General features: G+C 46.0%; 2 protein-coding genes across 4 annotated transcripts in view; both read left to right on the top strand.

The window, feature by feature from the left end:
• Positions 1 to 4,772: 4,772 nt before the first annotated feature.
• The window catches only part of FMC1 (formation of mitochondrial complex V assembly factor 1 homolog), a 34,317-nt gene continuing 16,792 nt past the window's right edge, over positions 4,773 to 22,297 (top strand). The window contains exon 1 of the mRNA XM_072126885.1: positions 4,773 to 5,027. Coding sequence (XP_071982986.1) covers positions 4,896 to 5,027 — 132 coding nt within the window. The 5' untranslated portion in view covers positions 4,773 to 4,895. The remainder of the gene's footprint in view (positions 5,028 to 22,297) is intronic.
• On the top strand, positions 12,404 to 15,162 carry LOC140104477 (uncharacterized). 3 transcript variants are annotated; one of them, XM_072128044.1, is made up of 3 exons: positions 12,404 to 14,217; positions 14,481 to 14,596; positions 14,675 to 14,806. In XM_072128044.1, the coding sequence occupies exons 1-2, from the start codon at positions 12,419 to 12,421 to the stop codon at positions 14,566 to 14,568; spliced, it is 1,887 nt and encodes a 628-aa protein (XP_071984145.1). In that variant the 5' UTR covers positions 12,404 to 12,418; the 3' UTR covers positions 14,569 to 14,596; positions 14,675 to 14,806. The 3 variants fall into 3 exon arrangements, with proteins under 3 accessions (XP_071984145.1, XP_071984143.1, XP_071984144.1); XM_072128042.1 differs by having other exon boundaries at positions 12,404 to 14,596; positions 14,675 to 15,162; XM_072128043.1 differs by having other exon boundaries at positions 14,481 to 14,685.

Genomic DNA, 22,297 nt, shown 5'->3' with positions numbered 1-22,297 from the left:
AGTCGTACAACGCCATGCGGAAGTCGAGGGTGTGGTACAAGAAGCTGGCCGTGCACATCATGCAGATGGCATTGTATAATGCTTTCGTGCTGCATCGATATGCCGGCCAGAGGGGAACTTTCCTGGAATTTCAAGAGGTGGTAATAAAGTACTTTCTTTTTGGAGACCAGGAAGGGGGGAGTGCTAGTACATCTTTAAGCGAGGCCACATCACGTATTGTACCAGGGCAGCACTTTCCAGGAGTAGTTCCCCAAACAGCCAGCAAGGGAAGGTCACAAAAGAGGTGCAGGGTGTGCTCCAAAAATGGCATTCGGAAGGACACCATTCATCACTGTGAGACATGTCCAGAAAAACCAGGGTTATGTATGAAAGATTGCTTCCGAATTTATCATACATCCCTGGATTTTTAGAGTACCCTGTTGTTACCCTGACGCACAGCTTATACATCATGCCGCACCTTCCCTTCTAAGCCCTGCCATGTGCCCAGCCTGTAGATTACTGTCCCGTATGCTTTACCTGGGAAAACATGCATCATGATTTTTAGGGTGTTTGTCTCCCATGGCAGCAGCTGGGCACAAAATGACATAATGGATATTTTCTACTATGCACTATCCATTATGAACTTTTTTAGGGGTCCACCTGTGGGGTTAAAATGCTAACTATACCCCTAGATTAATTCATGGAGGGGTGTAGTTTCCAAAATAGGGTCAGTTCTTAGGGGTTTCTACTGTACTGGCCCCTATTGGCATCTACAAATCTTTCATGATGTTAAAAAGAAAAAAAAAAAAGTACAATGTCTGTGCTCCAACAAGTTATTCCCTTTTGAGCCCTCCCGTGTCTCCATCCTACAGATTATTGCCTCCTATGGGGTATTGCCCTAACCGGGGTAACCCGCAGAATGATTTTTGATGTGTTTTTCCCCAGTGGCATGAATTGGGCAAAATACTTTTGTCACATCAATGGCATATTTGATAAATCTGCACTACTCACTTTGTACTACATTTGAGCCAGCACCTTAGGGGTTAAAATGCTCATACAAGCCTACATACATTCTTTGAGGGGTGCCCTTTCCAAAATGGGGTCACTACTTGGGGGTTTCTATTGTACTGGTACCTCGGGGGCACCCCCCATTACCAATCTAGTGAAAACAGAGCTTGAAAACCTAAATTGTGCTTCTTTCTTCCTGACCCCTGCCATGTGCCCAGCCTGTAAATTATTGGCACATGTGTGGTATTGCCGTACTCGGGACAACCCGAAGAATGATTTTTGGGGTGTTTGTCTAAAGTGGCATGGGTTGGGCACAGTATATGAGGCACTAAAATGACATTTTTGAGATAAAAACGCAATTTTTACTCTGCACCATTTACTTTGCATTCAATTTTGACCAGCGTGTTGGGGGTTAAAATGCTCACCATAACCACCGATAAATTCTTTGAGGGGTCTTGTTTCCGAAATGGTGACATTTTTGGGGGTTTTCTATTGTAATTTTACTTCAGGGGCTCTTCAATTACACTGTGGCACCACAAAATATTTGCAGCCAAATTGGCCTTCCAAATTCCCAGTAGCGCTAACTCTGTTCTGGACATCGCTGTGCGGGGAAACAGCAGCTGACATCCTGGTCTGGTATTGCCATACACGGAAGAAGCAGGGCAAAAAATATAAATATATTTACCTCAAATTCCTACTGAATGTATCCATTTTAGGGCTAAATTAGAAAGATTGAAATCAAAAATTGAAATTTCAAAATTTCCAATCCATTTTCATATACTTCCGGAAAAAATAAAAGTACTAAAGTAAGCAGCTCCTAGTGCTTGATCAAACGCCGCAGTGTTAGAGTGATAGCGTTACCGGAAACCTCCGGTAACGCTATAAAACACTGCGGTGGGTACAATGTAATTGTCGGACAGCTCGCAAAGCTGTCCGACATATTCATGAGGGGGCGGGGTTGGGGCGTGGCTAGGGGCCAGCCTATGGAGCGCCTCGGACCGCCCCCTCATGAATACATCGGGCAGCTTTGCAAGCAGCTCCTAGTGCCGAAAATTTAGGTGACAGGTCCTCTTTAACAGTCAGTCAGAGTTGCTGAGTTCTATGTGAGGTTAAACCCACCAGCTTTGTAATTAGAAATTGAACTGTAAATTGAAATGTAAAACTGTAACTTATGAGAATGTGTAAAAGTCATACTAGGACGTACTCCATTTTAAGTCCAGAAGAATGTAGCATCCTCTACTTTGTGTAAAATGTTGTTTCCTACAGCAATGGCAACGTACTGTATATATACCTTTAATTGTGTTATGTTTAATAAAGAAAGGGGCCGGCCTACCAAGATGAGAGAGTAGCAAAGGATTGTGGGAAGAAGAAAGGAGGAGTTAAAGAGGACCTGTCACCTAAATTTTCGGCACTAGGAGCTGCTTACTAAAGTATGCAGCTCCTAGTGCTTGATCAAACGCCGCAGTGTTAGAGTGATAGCGTTACCGGAAACCTCCGGTAACGCTATAAAACACTGCGGTGGGTACAATGTAATTGTCGGACAGCTCGCAAAGCTGTCCGACATATTCATGAGGGGGCGGGGTTGGGGCGTGGCTAGGGGCCAGCCTATGGAGCGCCTCGGACCGCCCCCTCATGAATACATCGGGCAGCTTTGCAAGCAGCTCCTAGTGCCGAAAATTTAGGTGACAGGTCCTCTTTAACAGTCAGTCAGAAGTCTGAGTAGTGGAGTCCGTGTGAGTCAGAGCTAATGGTCAGTCTTTGGAAGCAGTCAGAGCATGTCTTACAGGAGACAGGCAGGAGTCAGGAGCTAAGAAGTACAGAAAGCAGAGGTTGTGCTTGTAAAAAGCAGAGTTCAGTGCAGCCGAGGAACAACATATTGAGGAACTTATGGACAATCATATTGAAGAGGATAGCTCACCAAGGTGGCCGGCATCTCTACAGATCAAGTTAAGTCAAAGTGTGCAAGTGTTTATTTGGCACCGCCATCATCGCAAGGCAAGTGTTATACACCTCCTCCAACCATCCCCTGGGAGCCACCCCTAGTCAGGAAGGGTTCATAACATCATGCTGACCCACAACACCCATCTCCCAGGGCTGAAGTCAGCAACTATTATCCCGATTGGCGTCACGAACATTTCCCTACAAGACCTTTCCCTCCCCCCTTTTCAAAGAGTTCAGTGTCGGCCCCTGGTTCCCTGTCAGTACCCACGGCCTAAGGGGACGGGGGTGAAACAGATGCAGTCAGTTTGCACATTTAGGTTCAGCCCCTTTTTTGTTAAATCTGAACAGTGTCTCTTCATGTCGTAACAGTTTAAACAGTTTTAACAGTTCAACTTATCCTACTGATTTTGAGATTTTGCTGACTGGTCGGTTTTTTTTGGTTGTTTTTTTTTTGGTGGGGGTAACAATTTATTGTGCTGTTACAAAAAAAGTTTGAAAATGTTAATAAGAACTACTTGATGTAAATTTTTTTTAACAATTTAGGAAAAATATGAAATAAATTACAATTTTCGGACTTTCAAATGTTCTATTTTTTAGACAAAAAACCATGACACTAATTTTTTTTTTGTAGAAAACGTTTGCCATTTGTCTTCTTTCTACTTCCATAAAATAGTTTTATTAGCAAGTTCTCAAATTGCATGCACCACTACCTCCTCCAAACAATCGTAACATCTCTGCCCCCAAAATACAAGCAGTCCCATAGAACACACACCTTCTTTCTCCTCAGCCAAAACCAGATAAGCAGTCACATGTAACATACCTCTTGGTACTTAAAGGAAACCTACCACCACAAATCTACCTATAAAGGTAGATCGGGTGGTAGGTGAATCAATGGGACGTGAGGATAGCCCTTTTAAGGGCTAATCCTCACGTCCCCGCACTGTTTTGTAAACTTTTATTACCCTAATATGTTAATTTACTTATGCGGCTACTGGGGCGTGGAGTAGCCGCATCTGAGGTTACACGAGGCGGCTACTCCACGCCCCGGTAGCCACTTTTCCCCTCCTACTCACCATGTTCGGCGCGCAGCTGCTCGTAGCTGCGCGCCCTCATCCGCCGATCCTGCCGTCTGCGCAGAACAGCAGGCCCGCGCCTGCGCGCTCACTGCTCCGAAGCCGGGGCTGCACAGACGCGGGCCTGCTGTTCTGCGCATGCGCAGACGGCAGGATCGGCGGACGAGGGCGCGCAGCTACGAGCAGCTGCGCGCCGAACATGGTGAGTAGGAGGGGAAAAGTGGCTACCGGGGCGTGGAGTAGCCGCCTCGTGTAACCTCAGATGCGGCTACTCCACGCCCCAGTAGCCGCATAAGTAAATTAACATATTAGGGTAATAAAAGTTTACAAAACAGTGCGGGGACGTGAGGATTAGCCCTTAAAAGGGCTATCCTCACGTCCCATTGATTCACCTACCACCCGATCTACCTTTATAGGTAGATTTGTGGTGGTAGGTGCCCTTTAAAGAGGATCTGTCAGGTCAACAAAATACTTTAGCTGCTCATAATAAAGTAGGCAGCTACCTGGCCCTCCGCCAGTTATTGCAATGTTATATCTATAGCTTCTTCGGCACATACCGATAAGCTAGGGAACACTCCAGTACGTAGGAGTCCGATCGTCTACTATTGTATTACACATCCTCACTTCCACACAAACATGTAATCAGACATCGCTCCTGTTCTCCCTCCCCTACAAGTGCTGTCATGTTTCCTGCAATGTAAAGAGAGAGCGTATAACGCTCCGCCCCTTCCAGTGACATCGGACCTATCAGGAGCAACTTCATTCTAGGCATACCATTCTCCTAGAATCTCCGCCCCTTCCCGTGACGTTCCAGTGGCAACTCCATACTAGGTACGACCCTGTCAGTGACCTGCCTGCTTGTGGTGACTACGTTGTAGTATCTAGCACTGAGAGATGGTGTCTCTGGGGAGTCCATTGTGCACATACCGTAACCTCTTGCGAGTGGTGCGGCAGACGTGTGGCGGCGATCGTTACAGAAAGACTATAGCATACAAATTCATTCAGGAGCAGTTCAGGAAGCATCAGGTAATATGTTTTATCAAGGCTCTTGTTTGCTACACGCGGATAGAGGTTGTAGGGGCAATAATATAAAAAAGGGCATATAGTGTGTGCCTTTTTGGGGGTTGGAGACGTAGTAGAGGGCATAAGGACATCTACCTTAAGGTGTACTAATGACAGATGTCCAAATTTACACACTCGTCCTTCTATCTATGGGATGACAACGTCTTTGATGTTAGACGTGACCATCCCCTAAATTGGAGGACGAGCATGTAAGTCTGGACATCTACCCTCAGTACACCTCATGGTAGATGTTTTTTAAATTGATTGACAGGTTCAATCCCCAGTACCCCGACCCATTGTGGACATAACCCTTAATGTGCTCCACCAACTTAAGATCCGACCTGCATTTTGAATCCTGGATGTTCAAGAGGTATGCATACGTTCTTAAGGGACAATTAGAAACAAGGTATGGATATCGTCCTAGTACTATGGCACTAGGAACCTCAGCATGTTATCGCGATTCAAGCCTTTGGAAGGTGTCAAAAACACAAAAAAAGTGACGCTACACATCGTGTGAAATTGGCCTCAAGCACGGAAATGCATGGGGCTGGGCCACTTTGGTACATTATCATGACGATAACCAAGAAATTGTGGTTTCTAGTGAAAATAAAATCAGTAACATTTAATTAGGCAAAAATAAAAGTAAAAAAATTGCCATTGACACATTTCAGACGCAAAACGTGTAAACCTAAAAAGGATATGTGTGGATATCCCGGGTTCTGCATGAATTATGTACGGTGATAGACAGACCGTTATTTTTAATATTTGAAGATTCACTGAGGACTGGTTATGTTCCACAGGAATGGCGCATAGCAAATGTGGTACCAATATACAAAAAAGGATCAAATAGCGATCCTGGAAACTACAGACCCGTAAGTCTAACTGCTGTGGTGGGGAAAATATTTGAGGGGTTTATTAGAGATGCTATCCTGGAGTATCTCACTGTGCACAACCTTATAACCCAGCGTCAGCATGGGTTTATGAGAGATCGGTCCTGTCAGACTAATCTGATTGGTTTCTACGAGGAGGTAAGTTCAAGACTGGATCTGGGGGACGCTGTGGATGTTGTATATCTGGACTTTTCAAAGGCATTTGACACCGTGCCACATAAAAGGTTGGTATATAAAATGAGACTGCTGGGAATAGGAGAAAATCTGTGTATCTGGGTAAGTAATTGGCTTAGTGATAGAAAACAGAGGGTGGTCATTAATGGCACATTCTCAGATTGGGTTGATGTTACCAGTGGAGTGCCACAGGGGTCAGTATTGGGGCCACTTCTTTTTAATATTTTTATTAATGACCTTGTAGTGGGTTTACACAGTCAAGTTTCAATATTTGCAGATGATACTAAGCTGTGTAAAGTAATAAATACTGAGGTCGATAGTTTAGCATTACAGAGGGATTTGTGGAAGCTTGAGGGATGGGCAGAGAAATGGTTGATGAGGTTTAATGTAGATAAATGTAAAGTTATGCACTTGGGCCATGGAAACAAAGTATAATTATGTTCTAAACGGTCAATTACTTAGTAAAACTGAAGCTGAAAAGGACTTGGGGGTATTGGTGGATGGTAAACTTAATTTTAGTGACCAGAGCCAGGCGGCTGCTGCTAAAGCAAATAAAATAATGGGATGTATCAAGAGAGGAATAGATTCTCATGATAAAGACATAGTTCTGCCCTTATACAAATCCCTGGTCAGACCACACATGGAATATTGTGTACAGTTTTGGGCACCAGTATATAAAAAGGATATAGTAGAGCTGGAACGGGTGCAGAGGAGAGCAACCAGGATTATTAGGGGAATGGGGGGATTAGAATACACTGACAGATTACAAAATTTGGGATTATTCAGTTTAGAAAAAAGACGACTGAGGGGAGACCTCATTACAATGTACAAATACCTGAACGGACAGTACAAGGATCTCTCCAAAGATCTTTTTATACCTAGGCCTGTGACCAGGACAAGGGGGCATCCTCTACGCCTAGAGGAGAGGCGATTCTACCATCACCATAGACAAAGGTTCTTTACTGTAAGAGCAGTGAGACTATGGAACTCTCTGCCGCAGGAGGTTGTTATGGCCGACTCTATGTACATGTTCAAGAGGGGCCTGGATGACTTTCTGGAGAGAAAAAATATCACGGGTTATGGGGATAAAACATTTATTTAATTCTTGAAGGTTGGACTTGATAGACTTGCGTCTCCTTCCAGCCTTATATACTATGATACTATGATACTATGAATGAGTGGGCCCCATAGCAAATTTTCGGCTGGGGCCCCCTCCAACCATAGTTCCTCAGTGTTACTTGGGTTTCCATTATTGGGCGGCATGGTGGCTGAGTGAGTAGCACTTCGAATCCCACCCAGGTCAACATCTGCAAAGAGTTTGTAAGTTCTCTCCGTGTTTGCGTGGGTTTCCTCTGGTTCCCTCCCACACTCCAAAACATACTGTTAGGTTGTTTAAATTGGGAGCCCCATGGGGACAGGGACCAATTTGTTATGCTTTGTGCAGCGCTGCGTAATCTGTGTGCGGTATATGAATAAAGAATTAATAATAATAATATCTTTTTCTATAATGGAGGAGAATAACATAGAGCAGCAGTAGATGAAGCTTTGCAGAAGGTTTCCTTTTAATCCCTCTACTGTATTAATAGTTCTAATAATATTGCTGGTTGCTGCACATGTTTTTCTGTTATAAGTATCGGTAGAAGTTATGGCGCTCGGGGAGGGGTTTCAATTTACTGCCGGCCCTGTTATTCAGAGGAAGCTGCTTCTTCTTCAGGTGCTGACTTCAAGCTGAGTCGCCCGCGCTGCTGACATGCAGAGCAAGGATTGGCTGTAGGTAGGCATACAGTATCCTCCCCTCCTTCTCTCCCTCCTGATAGCAAGATCCTCTGTGCAGGCTACATGAAGCAGAAGTATGGTGCCCGCCCCTAAATCCAGCCCTGCATCTCTGCTGTACCGCTGCGCTGCCCATTATAGGGGTGTAACTACAGCAAGGGAGAAAGAGAGACACGCGACCGAGTACGGGCCCCTGACCCTGCCGAGCCACGTAGCAACTGCTACGGCTGTAGTTGCGCCCCTGCTCTATACTGCCTCCATAATGGGCGGAGGAAAATACACAAACGGGCAAACAATGCATGACTTATCCAATATTCAATAGGATTATGATAAATCATAGTATATAAGGCTGGAAAAATACACAAGTCCAACCTCTAAGAATTAAATAAGTTTTATCCCCATAACTCGTGATATTTTTTCTCTCCAGAAAGTCATCCAGACCCCTCTTGAACATTTGTATAAGGGCAAAACTATCTCTATAATGAGAAGGTATTCCTCTCCTGATACACCCCATAATTTTATTATCTTTAGCAGCAGCCGCCTTGCTCTGGTCACTAGAATTAAAGGAAACCTACCACTTAAAAGTGGTAGGTTTATACACATATACATGGCACCAGCTCAGGGTGAGCTGGTGCCAGAGCATATTTTTGTTAAGGGAACAAAGTCCCTATCTTAGAATTATAAGTTATATTAACTTATAACTCGGCGCACCGCACTTGGGCTCGGCGCACCATGCGCGCGCCCGTGCGTGCGCCGGATTCTGAAGTGTAGGAGAGCCGGTGACGTCACCGAGCTCTCCGGCACACGCGCGCCTGCGCTTCATTGCGTTTCAAACGCAATGAAAACGCGACCAAAACGCAACATGTGAACGCGCCCTCAGTCTTTAGTTTTAACACTCCTCTAACCTTCTAGCCATTTTTCTCCCGAAGCAGCTGCACCCTCCCCATTGAGGTGCAGCCCATCCCTACTGTAGAGCCTGTAGCCAACAGAAAAGTCAGCCCAGTTCTGCAAGAACCCAAAGCCCTGCTTCCTACACTAGCTTTTGAGCCACTTATTTACCTTTCTGATCTCCCGCTGCCTTTCTGGTGTGGCACATGGTACAGGTAGTATTTTGAAGAAAACTACCTTTGAGGTCCTTGCCCTGAGCTTATGGCCTAAGTCCCTTCAATCATTTTTATTCAACTTCCACCTACCTCTTACTTTGTCATTAGTGCCAATGTGGACCATGAACGCTGGTTCCTCACCATCCCCTCCCAGTAATCTGTTAACCTGATCCATAACATGCCGAACCCGGCAAACAACACACTGTTCAGTATGCACGGTCTTTGTGACAGATTGCCCTGTCTGTTACCCTTCTTACTGGAGCAGACAGTCCCTTGGTTGCTAGAGGCCATATCTTGCTGCAGCATTGCTACCCCAGAGCTGATATCCCCCTCATCCACCAGACTGGAAAACTTATTTGGGAGCACCAGATCAGGACTAGACTCCCTGCAACTCTTCCGTCTACCCCGCCTTCTACATGTTACCTAGCTGCCCCCTCATTCTGCACCTCCATACTTCCATCCACACGCCCATCTTCCCCAGAGAGTTTGTGCTTCAGGAGCAGCAAACTTCGCTCCGTATTGTTAATTGTCCACAGCCCTGAAACTTGCTCATTTAGACCTAGAATCTGGGCTTCCAGATGAGTCACCTGCTCAAGTCCCTCAAATGCAAGTTCCTCAAACGCAAGTCCCTCTTTGGACACTGCACACACTTAGGATCAATGCACACTCGCATTTCTGAACGCTCTTAAAAAGGTTATTTGCCACAATAATCCGCTGTGTTGTCTGCAACAACATCTGGCTGCAAACGGTTATAAAGTTTAAGCCATTAGGCGCACAAGTGTCCAAGGTAAGTAGCCAGTAAGTTTCTTGCATAAGTAGGAGTCTCTTCCAATCTCTACCTCTGTGGGGAATTAACCCTTTTTTTGCCTAGACCTATGTAGAAGAAAATGAAGAATGATGATCTCTGAAGTGCTTTGATGCATATGTCCGAAAAGTTAGTTGTAGCTCCTCCAATTTGTACTAATATGTTTCTTAAACTTGCGAATGGTATACCTGATATATTGCAACCTGCATTTCCAAAACGTCCTCCATGACGGCCCACTTGGAGGATGCCCCTTGACCTCTGTAGGGACAGGAAGCAGAGAGGTTAAAAGCCCCCCCCCCCCCCGCATCCTCCCGCCAGTGTCTTCCTGTCCCTACAGAGGGCAGGTAGAGAGGGTGTCTCTCTCCTCCAAGTGGGGGGGGGAGGGACGTTTTTTCTGCCAGAAGGCACTTACCTGGGGTTACGCCGGCCTATTGCAGGTCGTAGTTCCCCTCCGGATCGGGGCCACGGCTGGACTTTTCTCCCGGAGGTTCCTCCCTGGTTCTGGTGGATCCGGCCTTCCGTCCTTCACCCGCGGCCGGGCTGGGCTTACGCGAGGACGCGCGGCGCCTGGGGGAACTTCCGTTCCCAGGCGTCCTTTGCGCTCCGTGACGACTTCTGGTCGCGACCGGAAGTAGGGCCGAATCGTCACGGAGGCCGCTGCACTGCCACCTGCATGGGGGATGGGCTCCCTGATAAGGTATTTAATGAAGTGGGTTGCTAAGCTTGGCGTCCGCTTGTGTTATCACAGTGTACTGTTGGTTGTGCCGTCCCAGACTTTCTTTACTATGGCTGATGAGGCAGACTTGGGCCTACTCCACCCTTCTGGTCACGTAAGTGGTGCTGTATGGCATGGTCTTATGGTATCTATGATACATATTGAACCCCAAGTTAGTTCATTTCCTCACCTTTTCCCCTTAGGATAAGGAGCAAGGGTCTAAGGGGAAAGGCAAAGAGGACAGACCCGAAAGGTCTGAGAAACCCAGCAAGTCCGATCGTTCCATCAAGAGTAGGACCTCTGCTAGGAAATGTAATATGTGTCTCCAGGTTTTGGCCGAATCATACATAAAACCCATATGCAGACCCTGTATTGACGAATTTATGCGGGCTGAAAAAGTTTCATTCATGGATGAGTTAAAATCCTTTATTGAAGATAAGGTGGTAGCATCAGTGGCGTCAGCTACACAAAAAGAATCCTCCTCCTAAAAAACCTAGACTGGCGGATATCTCTTCTTCAGATGAAGAAATCTACGATTCAGAGGGTCCGTCCTGTTCCCTGGCGGATATTGAGGAGCAAGATTCCCAGGACTTCAGTCAGAGATTGGATTCTTGTCACCCGTTTCAAATAGATGATCTGGATAACCTCTTGAAGGCGATCCGTGAAACATTAAATATCGAAGAGGAAGTTCCTTGTATGTCTCGGGAGGACGAGTTGTTCGGGGGCCTAAGGGCTAAAAAACAACGTGTTTTCCCGGTTAACGAAACCTTGAAAGGGTTAATTACGGAGGAATGGAAAGACCCAGAAAAGAAGATCCTAACTTCTAAAAGCTTTAAGAGACGCCTCGTCTTTGATCAAGAGGTCTCTAAAGTTTGGGACTCAGTTCCGAAAGTAGATGTGCAGGTGACGAAAGTGGTCAAAAAAACAGACCTTCCCTTTGAGGACTCCGCACAGCTCAGGGATCCCATGGACCGAAAATCCAACGCTCTTCTTAAAAGAGCCTGGGAGACGTTGATGCTTAGCTTAAAATCCAACATATCAGCTACATCCGTTGCAAGGACCCTCTACTTCTGGCTGAATGAACTGGAATCGCATATTAGAGAAGGTACCCCCAGAGCGTCCCTACTGGACAGCATTCCGCTCTTAAGATCTGCCACAGCATTCTTAGCAGATGCCTCCGCCGAGGGCGTTCGCTTCGCTGCAAAAGAAGGAGCGTTAACAAACGCAGCAAGAAGAGCCTTATGGCTGAAACAGTGGGGCGGCGATATACGATCAAAATCAAAACTCTGCAGCATCCCATTTACAGGTGATTTTGTTTTCGGTCCAGAATTGGACAACATCTTAGAAAAAGCTTCAGACAAGAAGAAAGGGTTTCCAGAAAACAAAACACCCTCCAGGAAACCTTCCTTTCGTCCCTTCAAGAACCCTAAAGATTCCTTTCGTGGGAAAGGTAAACAGGGGCGCTGGAGCTACCCTAAGGGAGGCAGAGGTAGGGGGTTTCTGTTCTCCAATCCTCCAGACAACTCAGGGGGAAAGAGGCAATGACGCCAGAGTGGGGGGGCGTCTTCTACAGTTCATCACTCAGTGGACAGATATTACCTCAAATCCTTGGGTCTTGAACATTATCAGTTCCGGTTACAAAATAGAATTCAGCACCTACCCCCCCTTCAAGATTTATTTCTCCATCACCCTATACTTCTTCTTCTACCCATTTTCTTATTTGGCAGGAAGTGTCATCCCTCATTCATTTAGGAGTGGTGATTCCAGTTCCTCAGGACCAAGAAGAGTCGGGCTTCTACTCTCCACTATTCCTGGTCAAGAAACCAAACGGGTCGAATCGGCTGATCATAAATTTAAAATCCCTGAACAACTTCATCACCTACAGGAGATTTCACATGGAATCGGTAAGATCCGCTACTCAGCTTATATATACCGACCACTATATGTGCACGATAGACCTTCGGGACGCTTACTACCACGTTCCTATTCACCACTCTTCTCAAAAGTTCCTCAGATTTTCAGTCTTTTCTCCAGAGGGTTCTATCCTCCACTTTCAGTTTCGGGCTCTACCCTTTGGTATTTCCTCAGCTCCGAGAGTTTTTACAAAAATCATGGTGGAGGTTGTTGCTTTCCTGAGGCTACAGAGGGTGTCTATTGTGCCATATTTAGACGACCTTCTGATTATAGGGAAGAACAGATCTTATTACAGCAAGAGATTTTACCATGAGGAAACTCTTAGATCTGGGGTGGATAATCAACACCCAAAAATCCGATCTGTCTCCCTCCACTCACAAGAAATTCCTAGGAGTAATGTTGAACTCTACTCTCATGATGTCCTTTCTCCCTCAGGAAAAAGCCGACGGTCTAAGACTTCAGATCCGCTCCTTCAGGAGGAAAACCTCCGTTACAATCAGAGGAGCAATGAAAGTCCTGGGTCTCCTTACGGCCTGCCTCTCATCTGTAGCTTGGAGCCAGAGCCATTGTCGCACTCTGCAAAGCTGGATTCTCAGTTCTTGGAACCGGAAAACCTCGGGATTGGACAAAAAAGTCATCATTCCATCCTCGGTAAAAAGAGATCTGCAATGGTGGTTGGAGATAAAGCATCTGGAGAAAGGGGTTGCCTGGCACTGCCTTCCGTGTCTGACCATCACGACCGATGCAAGCAGTCTGGGCTGGGGAGCAGTCTTCCCTTCGCATTACGCCCAGGGACCTTGGACCCCTTCACTTGCAAAGAAACCATCAAACTATCGGGAACTACGAGCCGTCTGGGAAGCCTTAAGGTCCAACCCTCTTCTAGTGAAGAATCGGCATGTCCACATACTGACAGACAACACCACGGCGGTGTCTTACCTAAGACGACAAGGAGGTACGAGGTCAGTAGCTCTTTCCTCCCTGACTCGCACCATCTTTTCCTGGGCAGAAGAGAACATACTCGCTCTTTCTGCAACTCACCTAAGAGGAGTTCTGAATACGGAGGCAGACTTCCTCAGCAGGAGAGTGATTTCTCCCAACGAATGGTGCATAAATCGGGAAATCTTCAACCAGTTGACAGATCTCTGGGGCACTCCGCGAATCGACTTATTCGCCACAAGGGAGAACTCAATGTGTCATCTATACTTCTCTCTGGAGGCAAGGGAGCCGAAGGATCGACTAGACGCCTTCAGTCATCCATGGACCGAACCTCTCTCCTACGCCTTTCCCCCTATTCCCTTGGTCGCAAGGGTCCTCAGGAAGATCCTTATGGACCAGGCAAGGGTAATACTCATCTGCCCGAACTGGCCAAAAAAGGGCTGGTACCCTCTGCTGACATCCCTGGCCATCCAGCAACCGGTGATATTGCCTCCGAGGAAGGATCTTCTGCGTCAGGGTCCTATCCTGCATCCAGACCCGGAGAAGCTTCAATTGGCGGCTTGGATCCTGAGTCCAACTTTTTAAGATCACAGGGCCTTTCCAGAGCGGTGGTAACCACACTTAAGGCAAGTAGGAAAAAAGTTACTTTTAACATATATCACAAAATTTGGAATAAATTTGTGTCTTTTTGTGGGAATGATCCTCCATCTCAACTCAACCCAAATATTTTCCAGATCCTGGACTTTCTTCAGAAGGGCCTGGAATTGGGCCTATCCACTAGCACCTTGAAGGTGCAGGTCTCGGCCCTGGGAGCCTTTTTCGATTTCCCCTTGGCGGACCACAGGTGGGTCAAACGTTTTATCTCGGCCTCCTCCAGAATCAGACCTCAGATTCTCAGGAGGACCCCTACGTGGGATCTCACCCTAGTGTTAGACGCTCTTTCCAGACCTCCTTTCGAACCTCTGGAGAGTTCTAGCATTAAAAACTTAACGCTAAAAACTACTCTGATTGCTGTTACCACAGCCAAGAGATTGGGGGAGCTCCAGGCTATTTCCATCAGAGAACCCTATATGCGCATTCTTCCTGACTGTATTGTTCTTACTCTAGACCCCGGGTTCGTTCCCAAAGTGGTATCAGACTTCCACCGGAACCAGGAGATTACCCTCCCGTCCTTCTACGAGAATCCTTCTTCTAATGACGAAGCCTCATGGCATCTTCTGGATGTAAGACGTGTTGTACTAGCTTATCTGCAGGCTACAGAACCCTGGCGCATTGATCATAATTTATTTATTCAATTCCAGGGGAAAAATAAGGGGAGAAAAGCTTCCAAGATTTCGATAGCAAGATGGCTTAAGTCGGCTATTTCCACATGCTATACATTACAAGGGAAGGAGGTTCCTACTAATCTAAAGGCTCATTCCACCAGGGCTATGTCAGCTTCCTGGGCCGAAAGAAGAGGCGCATCACTTGAGCAGATCTGCAAAGCGGCCACCTGGGCGTCAACATCCACATTCATTAAGCATTACCGTCTGGACTTGCCAAGTTCGCAGGACCTCTCCTTTGGAAGGAAGGTTCTACAGGCGGTCATCCCACCCTAGAGTTTCTACTAATTTGGTAGATCTCCAAGTGGGCCGTCATGGAGGACATTTTGGAAATGGTGAATTAGTACTCACTGGTAATTCGGTTTCCATCTAGTCCTCCATGACGGCCTATATATTTTCCCTCCCTATGGTTTTGCTATACCATAAATGTATGTGAATATTTAACATACAAATAAAAAAATTTTTCTTTACCTTCCACCGGTGTAGTTATTTGGTAGACACTGGCGGAAGGATGCGGGGGGGAGGCTTTTAACCTCTCTGCTTCCTGTCCCTACAGAGGTCAAGGGGCATCCTCCAAGTGGGCCGTCATGGAGGACTAGATGGAAACCGAATTACCGGTGAGTACTAATTCACCATTTCTCATCGAAAATCACAGCTGAGAGTGCTGGCTTTTTAGCAAACTATCTACTCTAAAATTATTGCTACTTCAGAGTCTTTTCTCAAAATATGTAGATGATTATTAACCCCTTTTGTACATATACAGCCAGTGACAGGTTCCTATAGAGCTCTATTAACTGACTGACCCCTTTCTTTTAGTTAAAATTTGTTTCGCTCACATCCGCATAAATCACATTTTATCTTATATTTCCTGGCATCAAAAGAGCATGTGTCTTGCTCTTCCCGCACCCTCCCATCTAATATTCCCCCAGGACTTATGCCTCCCTACTAGTCACAGTTACCAGAGTGACAGGTCCTTTAGCCTCTTATCAATAGCAAACTGTACCCCATGCATTTATCTGACCAAATGAATTCACAGATGCCTCCATGGACTTCTACTCTGTTCCATCCTCCATGGAGGCTGCTATAATCACATACATGGTGTACAATTTTTGCTATTCTTAGGCAAAAGGACCTGCAATGATGTCACTTTGGTCATATGTCATGAATGTAACACAAGGCACCGTGTAAAAAAAACTGTTAAATATTAGAAGACAGTCCCTAAGTACAAGGAGGTAGGGCAGTGATTTGAAGAGACACAGAGCTGTCAGTCAGAATAATGGGGCACAGCTCACTGCCAACCTGAGAGAGAGAACAGAGTCACCGATGTCAGACATAAGTCAGAAAAGCGAATTTGAATCAGAAAAACAACTGTAATTAAGGTACAGTGCCTTCACTGACAGCTAATTTTAGGTGATATGGGGAGGACTTTATCAGCAGGACTTTATTGTTATGGTGGTCAAAATCCGTTGACAGGTCCTCTTTTAACACATTAAGACGTACATGTACAAGGAAATCTGGTCAGTTGCTGCACATGTATGCATTAGCACATGCTCTGCTCTGTGTATGATAGCCGAGCTCTTACACTAACAGCTGGGATTGTGATACCCAGTGACCGCTGCATCTATAGGGCATTACCGCGTACTTACCCAGCGATTTGCATCAGCCGTGCCAAATACAGCAAGGGCCGAGTACTTCCACGGAAGCCCAGGGGTCCTATGCAGGGCTGCAATGGAACGTGCTTTCAGCACAATCTGACAGTTTGCTTCTGCATAGGCTGACTAGGGTAATATGCTGCAATACATTAGTATTGCAGAATATAACACTGAACAAGTGATTAAATGATCCCACACTGGGACAAAATAAAACGGTGCAAATAAAAAAAATAAAAATAAAGATCCCCTGCTGCCCCATTCAATATTAAATAATCACATTTCACATGAAAAAGTGAAAATCGAAACAAAACACTACATGTTGGGTATCGCACAACTGAAACTAACATCTGATATAATAGTACTGTATTTTTTGGACTATAAGGCGCACCACCAATAAATTCCTGCTAAGACATCTAGGTTCATATATAAGGCGCACCAGATTATAAGGCACATGGTCAAATGTAGTACCTAAAAATGACCAGCAGGTGGCAGACCTGTGCACAGTTAAAGGCAGCTGCAGTTCCCGGGCTCCGATCTCAGAGGTATAAGCAAAAACATGTAGCGGATCCAGCTTCACACAACCATCCAGGGTCAGTAAAAACATAGCAATTTATTTCATATTCTCTAAAAATTCGGAGGCTGAAGAACATATAGGAGAACACAGACATACACAGCGTAAATGCCTGCGCGTTTCGGAAAAAATCCTTCATCATGGTATTTTGGCAGCTGTGCCAAAATACCACACACACAAGTTTTCACAACGGCCTACCTATCTTTTAAAATAATATAAGAAATAGATAAAATACATTGTTTATTAAAAAAAAATTTTAACAATAAGTTTTAAGTTGACCAATGGGTCTCAGTGTGGTCAAATAGACCTTTTTTGTAAATAAATTGTTGACATATGGACCCAGTCAAACATTTGTCCACACTTTTGTTACAATTAATGTATTATCCAAAAAAATTTACAAATTGTAAATTCAACCTCCATTTTGTTTTAACCCCTCTGAAACACCTGAAGGGTAACAAACTTCTTTAAGTTGGTATTTTTCTACCAACCAGAGGTGTAGTTTCTATAATTGGGGTTTTAATATTACTGTATATACTCGCGTATAAACCGAGATTTTCTTCACAATATTTGGTACTCTTCTTTCTGACGCCCCTGGCAGGGCCTCTTCTTACTTCGTATGCGCCATCTCCAGGTCAGCGGCATGTCCGTGCGCACGTGCCACATGTGAACTTTGCCTCAGAGGCTCTGCAAACATTTCTTAGGGGCTCCTTCCCTTCTGCACCCTGCCATGTGCCTAGACAGGTTACATCCACATGTGGGGTGTCCTCATGGTAAGATGTACCTTTGAGGGTGTGAACCGGTGGCTACAGCATTTGGCACGTGATTGCAGACTGGTTTCCTCATAGAATTCCCAGATAAGCCACCATAAGAGATGCCCGATCAAGGTGCCTGACTGGCGAAGACTCGATGACCAATATGATGCCATTTTTGATCAAAGATCTGCAGACCGACATTTTGAATGCAGTTAAACACACACAACAGCAATCGAACTAAGATAAGTCTCATACCGCTTGATAAAGGGTCATGTTGAGCTCTGAAACGCGTTCTTTTAGAGATGCCAAATAAAATATTTGATCACAATCAATTTCCCTTGTTCGTGAATACCTGAGTGTGCCAAATATGACAAAAAAAATCCCCTTTCATCTACTGAACGCGAATCCAGACCGTTGTGGCAACCATGTTTTGACTACCCTTGTCCGTAGGCAGCACCCACAGGCATTGTTACCAGTTCCAATATGCCCTTATTTACAGTCGTGCCTTATCTAGCACAACTGGATCTGAAGAGCCTCGTTTCAACCCTTCTTTGAAATATCACCATTGATTTCCATAACATCCTCCCATGATGGCCCACTTGGAGAATGCCCCTTGACCTCTGTAGGGACAGGAAGCAGAGAGGTTAAAAGACTCCCACCTGCATCCTCCTGCCAGTGTTCTTCCTGTCTCTCTCCTCCAAGTGGGGGGGGGGGGGGACGTTACAAGTTCTTACCCGGGGTTATGCCGGCCTATTGCTGGCTGTAGTTCCCCTCCAGGTCATATCCGCGGCTGGGTCCTTCCCTCCCTGGTCCTGGATGACCCGGCGCTCCATCCTCTCCAGCGGCATGCAGTACGGCCAATGCGAGGACGCGCGACACCTTCAGAGAGTTCCGTTCCCAGGTGTCCTTTGCGCTCCGTGATGACTTCCGTCCGCGACCAGAGGTGAGGTCGGAGTGTCAAGGAGGCGCCTCCGATCGGAACAGCGGCCACCTGCAATGGGGATGGGCTCCCCTATAAGGTATTTGACCCTCCATTAAGGGAGTAATGGCGCCTGTTAGCGGTGCCACGTTGCCTGGGGTGAAAGTGTGCATGCTGTTTCATTTTGCCCTGCCGTCCCAGTCATCATTATGGCTGAGACAGACTTGGGCCTACTCCACCCTCCTGGTCATGTAAGTGGTGCTGTAAGGCATGTTCTATTTGTATTTACTATACGTATTAGAACCCCAAGTTAGTTATTTTCTTCACCTTCCCCCCCTTAGGATAAGGATCAAGGGTCTAAGGGGAAAGGCAAAGATGACAGATCGGAAAGATCTGAGAAATCTGGCAAGTCTGATCGTTCTGTGAAGAGTAGGACCACTGCTAAGAAGTGTAATATGTGTCTCCACACTATGCCTGACTCATACACGAAGCCCATATGCAGACCCTGTATCGAAGGATTTATGTGTGAGGAAAAAACATCCTTTATGGATGAGTTAAAATCTTTTATCGAAGAGAAAATGGCCTCTGCAACACAAAAAGATCCCCCTCCTAAAAAACCCAGACTGGCAGACGTCTCTTCCTCCGATGAAGATAATTATAATTCTGAGGCCCTGTCCTGTTTTTAGTTGACACACAGTAACAAGATTCCCAGGATTTCAGTCAGAAGCTTGATTCCTGTCACCTTTTTCAAGTAGACGATCTGGATAATCTCTTGAAGGCTATACGTGAAACCCTTAATATGGAAGAAGTTCTCTTTATGTTCCAGGAGGGCGAACTGTTCGGGGGCCTAAAGGCCAAAAAACAACGTGTCTTCCTGGTAAATGATACTGTAATGGGGTTAATTACAGAAGAATGGAAAGACTCAGAAAAGAAGATCATAACTTCCAAGAGTTTTAGGAGATGTCTCCTCTTTGACCAGGAAGTCTCAAGTTTGGGATTCTGTCCCTAAAGTGGATGTTCAGGTGACAAACGTAGTCAAAAAAACAGACCTTCCCTTTGAGGATTCAGCACAGCCCAGGGATCCCATGGACAGGAAGTCTGACGCTCTCCTTAAAAAAGCCTGGGAGACTTCCATGATCAGCCTGAAATCCAATCTATCTGCGACCTCAGTCGCGAGGACCCTTTTCTTCTGGCTAAACAAGCTGGAATCACACATCAGGGAAGGTACTCCCAGAGCATCTCTACTTGAAAGCATCCCTTTACTAAGATCTGCCACTGCCTTCCTGGCAGACGCCTCTGCCGAAGGTGTTTGTTTTGCAGCCAAGGAAAGCGCCCTAACAAATGCGACAAGGAGGGCCTTATGGCTAGAGCAGTGGGGCGGAGACATAAGCTCCAAATCTAAGCTCTCCACCATTCCCTTCAAAGGCGACTTTGTTTTCTGTCCAGAGTTGGATGCTATTTTGGAAAAAGCCTCCGATAAGAAGAAAGGTTTTCCTGAGAACAGAACATCTTCCAAGAAACCTTCATTTTGTCCCTTCAAAAACCCCAAAGATTCCTTTTGTGGGAAAGGTAAACAGGAGTTACCCCAAGGGAGGTAGAGTCAGGGGGTTTCTGTTCTCCAATCCTCCTGACAACGCCGGGGGAAAAAAACAGGGACGCCAAGGTGGGGGGGGGGGGCGTTTTCTAGGGTTTGTATCTCAATGGACATGTATTACCTCAAACCCTTGGGTCCTGAAAATTGTCATTTCTGGATACAGAATAGAATTCAGTGCCCCCCTGCCCCCCTCAAGATTCATTCCTCCCTTATACTTTACCTATTCTTCTACTCATTCTCTCATCTGGCAGCAAGTTTTAGCCCTCATACACTCGGGAGGGGGTCATTCCGGTTCATCGAGATCAATAAAAGACGTGTTCCTGGTCAAGAAACCCAAGGGATCAAGCCAGCTGATAATAAATTTAAAGTCCCTGAACAACTTCATCACCTACAGGAAGTTTCACATGAAATCTGTAAGATCCGCTATCCAACTCATATACACAGATTACTGCATGTGCACGATAGATTTCCGGGATGCTTATTATCATGTTCCAATTCACTCCTCATCTCAAAGATTCCTCAGGTTCTCAGTTCTTTCTCCAGAGGGTCCTCCACTTTCAGTTTCAGCTCCGAGAGTTTTTGCAAAAATCAAGGTGGAGGTTGTTGCCTTCCGGAGGCTGCAGAATGTGTCCATCATACCATATTTAGACGATCTTCTTATTGAGGGGAAAGACAGATCAGATCTCATTGCAGCAAGAGATATTACCATGGAGAAACTCTCAGATCTGGGGTGGTTAATCACCTCCAAATTTCTAGGAGTAATGTTAAATTCTGCTCATCTAATGTCTTTTCTCCCTCAGGAAAAAGCAGAAAGTCTAAGAAATCAAGTTCGCTCTTCAGACGGAAAGTTTTTATTTCGATCCGAGGAGCAATGAAAGTCCTGGGTCTCCTTACCGCTTGCCTTCCATCGGTAGCCTGGAGCCAAAGCCACTGTTTCACTCAAAAAGTCACCATTCTGTCCTCAGTAAAGAGAAACCTACAGTGGTGGTTAGAAAAGAAGAACCTGGAAAGAGGGGTTCGTTGGCACTGCCTTCTGTGTCTTACCATCACGACCAATGCAAGCAGTGTGGGTTGGGGAGCAGTCTTCCATTCTCACTACGTCCAAGGATCATGGACCCCTTCCCAATCGAAAAAGCCGTCGAATTATCGGGAGCTAAGGGCAGTCTGGGAAGCCCTAAGGACAAATACCCTTCTAAAAAATTGTCATGTCAACATATTATCGGACAACACCACGGCAGTGTCCTACCTGAGAAGACTAGGAGGGACAAGATCTTCAGTCCTTTCCTCCCTAACTCACACCTTCTTTGCTTGGGCAGAAGAAAATATACTCTCCCTATCTGCGACTCGCCTAAGAGGAGTTCTAAACAAGGAAGCAGACTACCTCAGCAGGAAGGAAGTCTCTCCCAACGAGTGGTGCATCAACCAGGAGGTCTTCCTTCAATTGACCAGACTTTGGGGCAATCCCCAGATCGACCTTTTTGCTACGAGGGAGAACTCTTTGTGCCGTCAATATTTTTCACTGGAAGCAAAGGATTTGAGGGATCAACTAGATGCCTTCAGTCATCCGTGGAACGAATCTCTCTCCTACGCCTTTCCCCCTATTCCCTTGGTCGCAAGGGTCCTCAGGAAGATCCTTATGGACCAGGCAAGGGTGATCCTTATCTGCCCGAACTGGCCAAAGAAAAACTGGTACCCCCTGCTGACGTCCTTGTCCCTACAGCAGCCAGTGATACTCCTCTGCAGAAGGATCTCCTGCACCAGGGTCCTATTCTCCATCCAGACCCAGGGAAGCTTCAGCTGGCGGCATGGATCCTGAGTCCGATTTCCTGACATTGCAGGGTCTTTCCAGGGCTGTAGTAGCCACACTCAAGGCAAGTAGGAAGAAAGTTACCTTTTATCACAAAATTTGGAAGAAGTTTGTGACCTTTTGTGGGGATAATGCCCCATCTCAACCGAACCCCAATATTTTTCATATCCTGGACTTCCTGCAGAAGGGCTTGGAACTAGGCCTATCTACTAGCACCCTGAAAGTCCAGGTTTCGGCCCTCAGCGCCTTTTTCGATTATCCCCTCGCAGATCACAGGTGGGTCAGGAGATTTATCTTAGCCTCCTCC

This window comes from Engystomops pustulosus, chromosome 10 (genome assembly GCF_040894005.1).
Source record: "Engystomops pustulosus chromosome 10, aEngPut4.maternal, whole genome shotgun sequence".
Classification (NCBI taxonomy): Eukaryota; Metazoa; Chordata; class Amphibia; order Anura; family Leptodactylidae; genus Engystomops; species Engystomops pustulosus.
Note: the sequence above shows the minus strand (reverse complement) of the source record. Positions and strands in the feature narration are given on the sequence as shown.

Excerpts from the sequence above, each read along its gene's own strand:
- LOC140104477 (XM_072128042.1), top strand. The coding sequence starts at position 12,419 with ATGGAATCGGTAAGATCCGCTACTCAGCTTATATATACCGACCACTAT. Across the intron at positions 14,597-14,674 it reads CCTCATGGCATCTTCTGGAT|GGGAAAAATAAGGGGAGAAA; the intron begins GTAAGACGTGTT and ends ATTCAATTCCAG.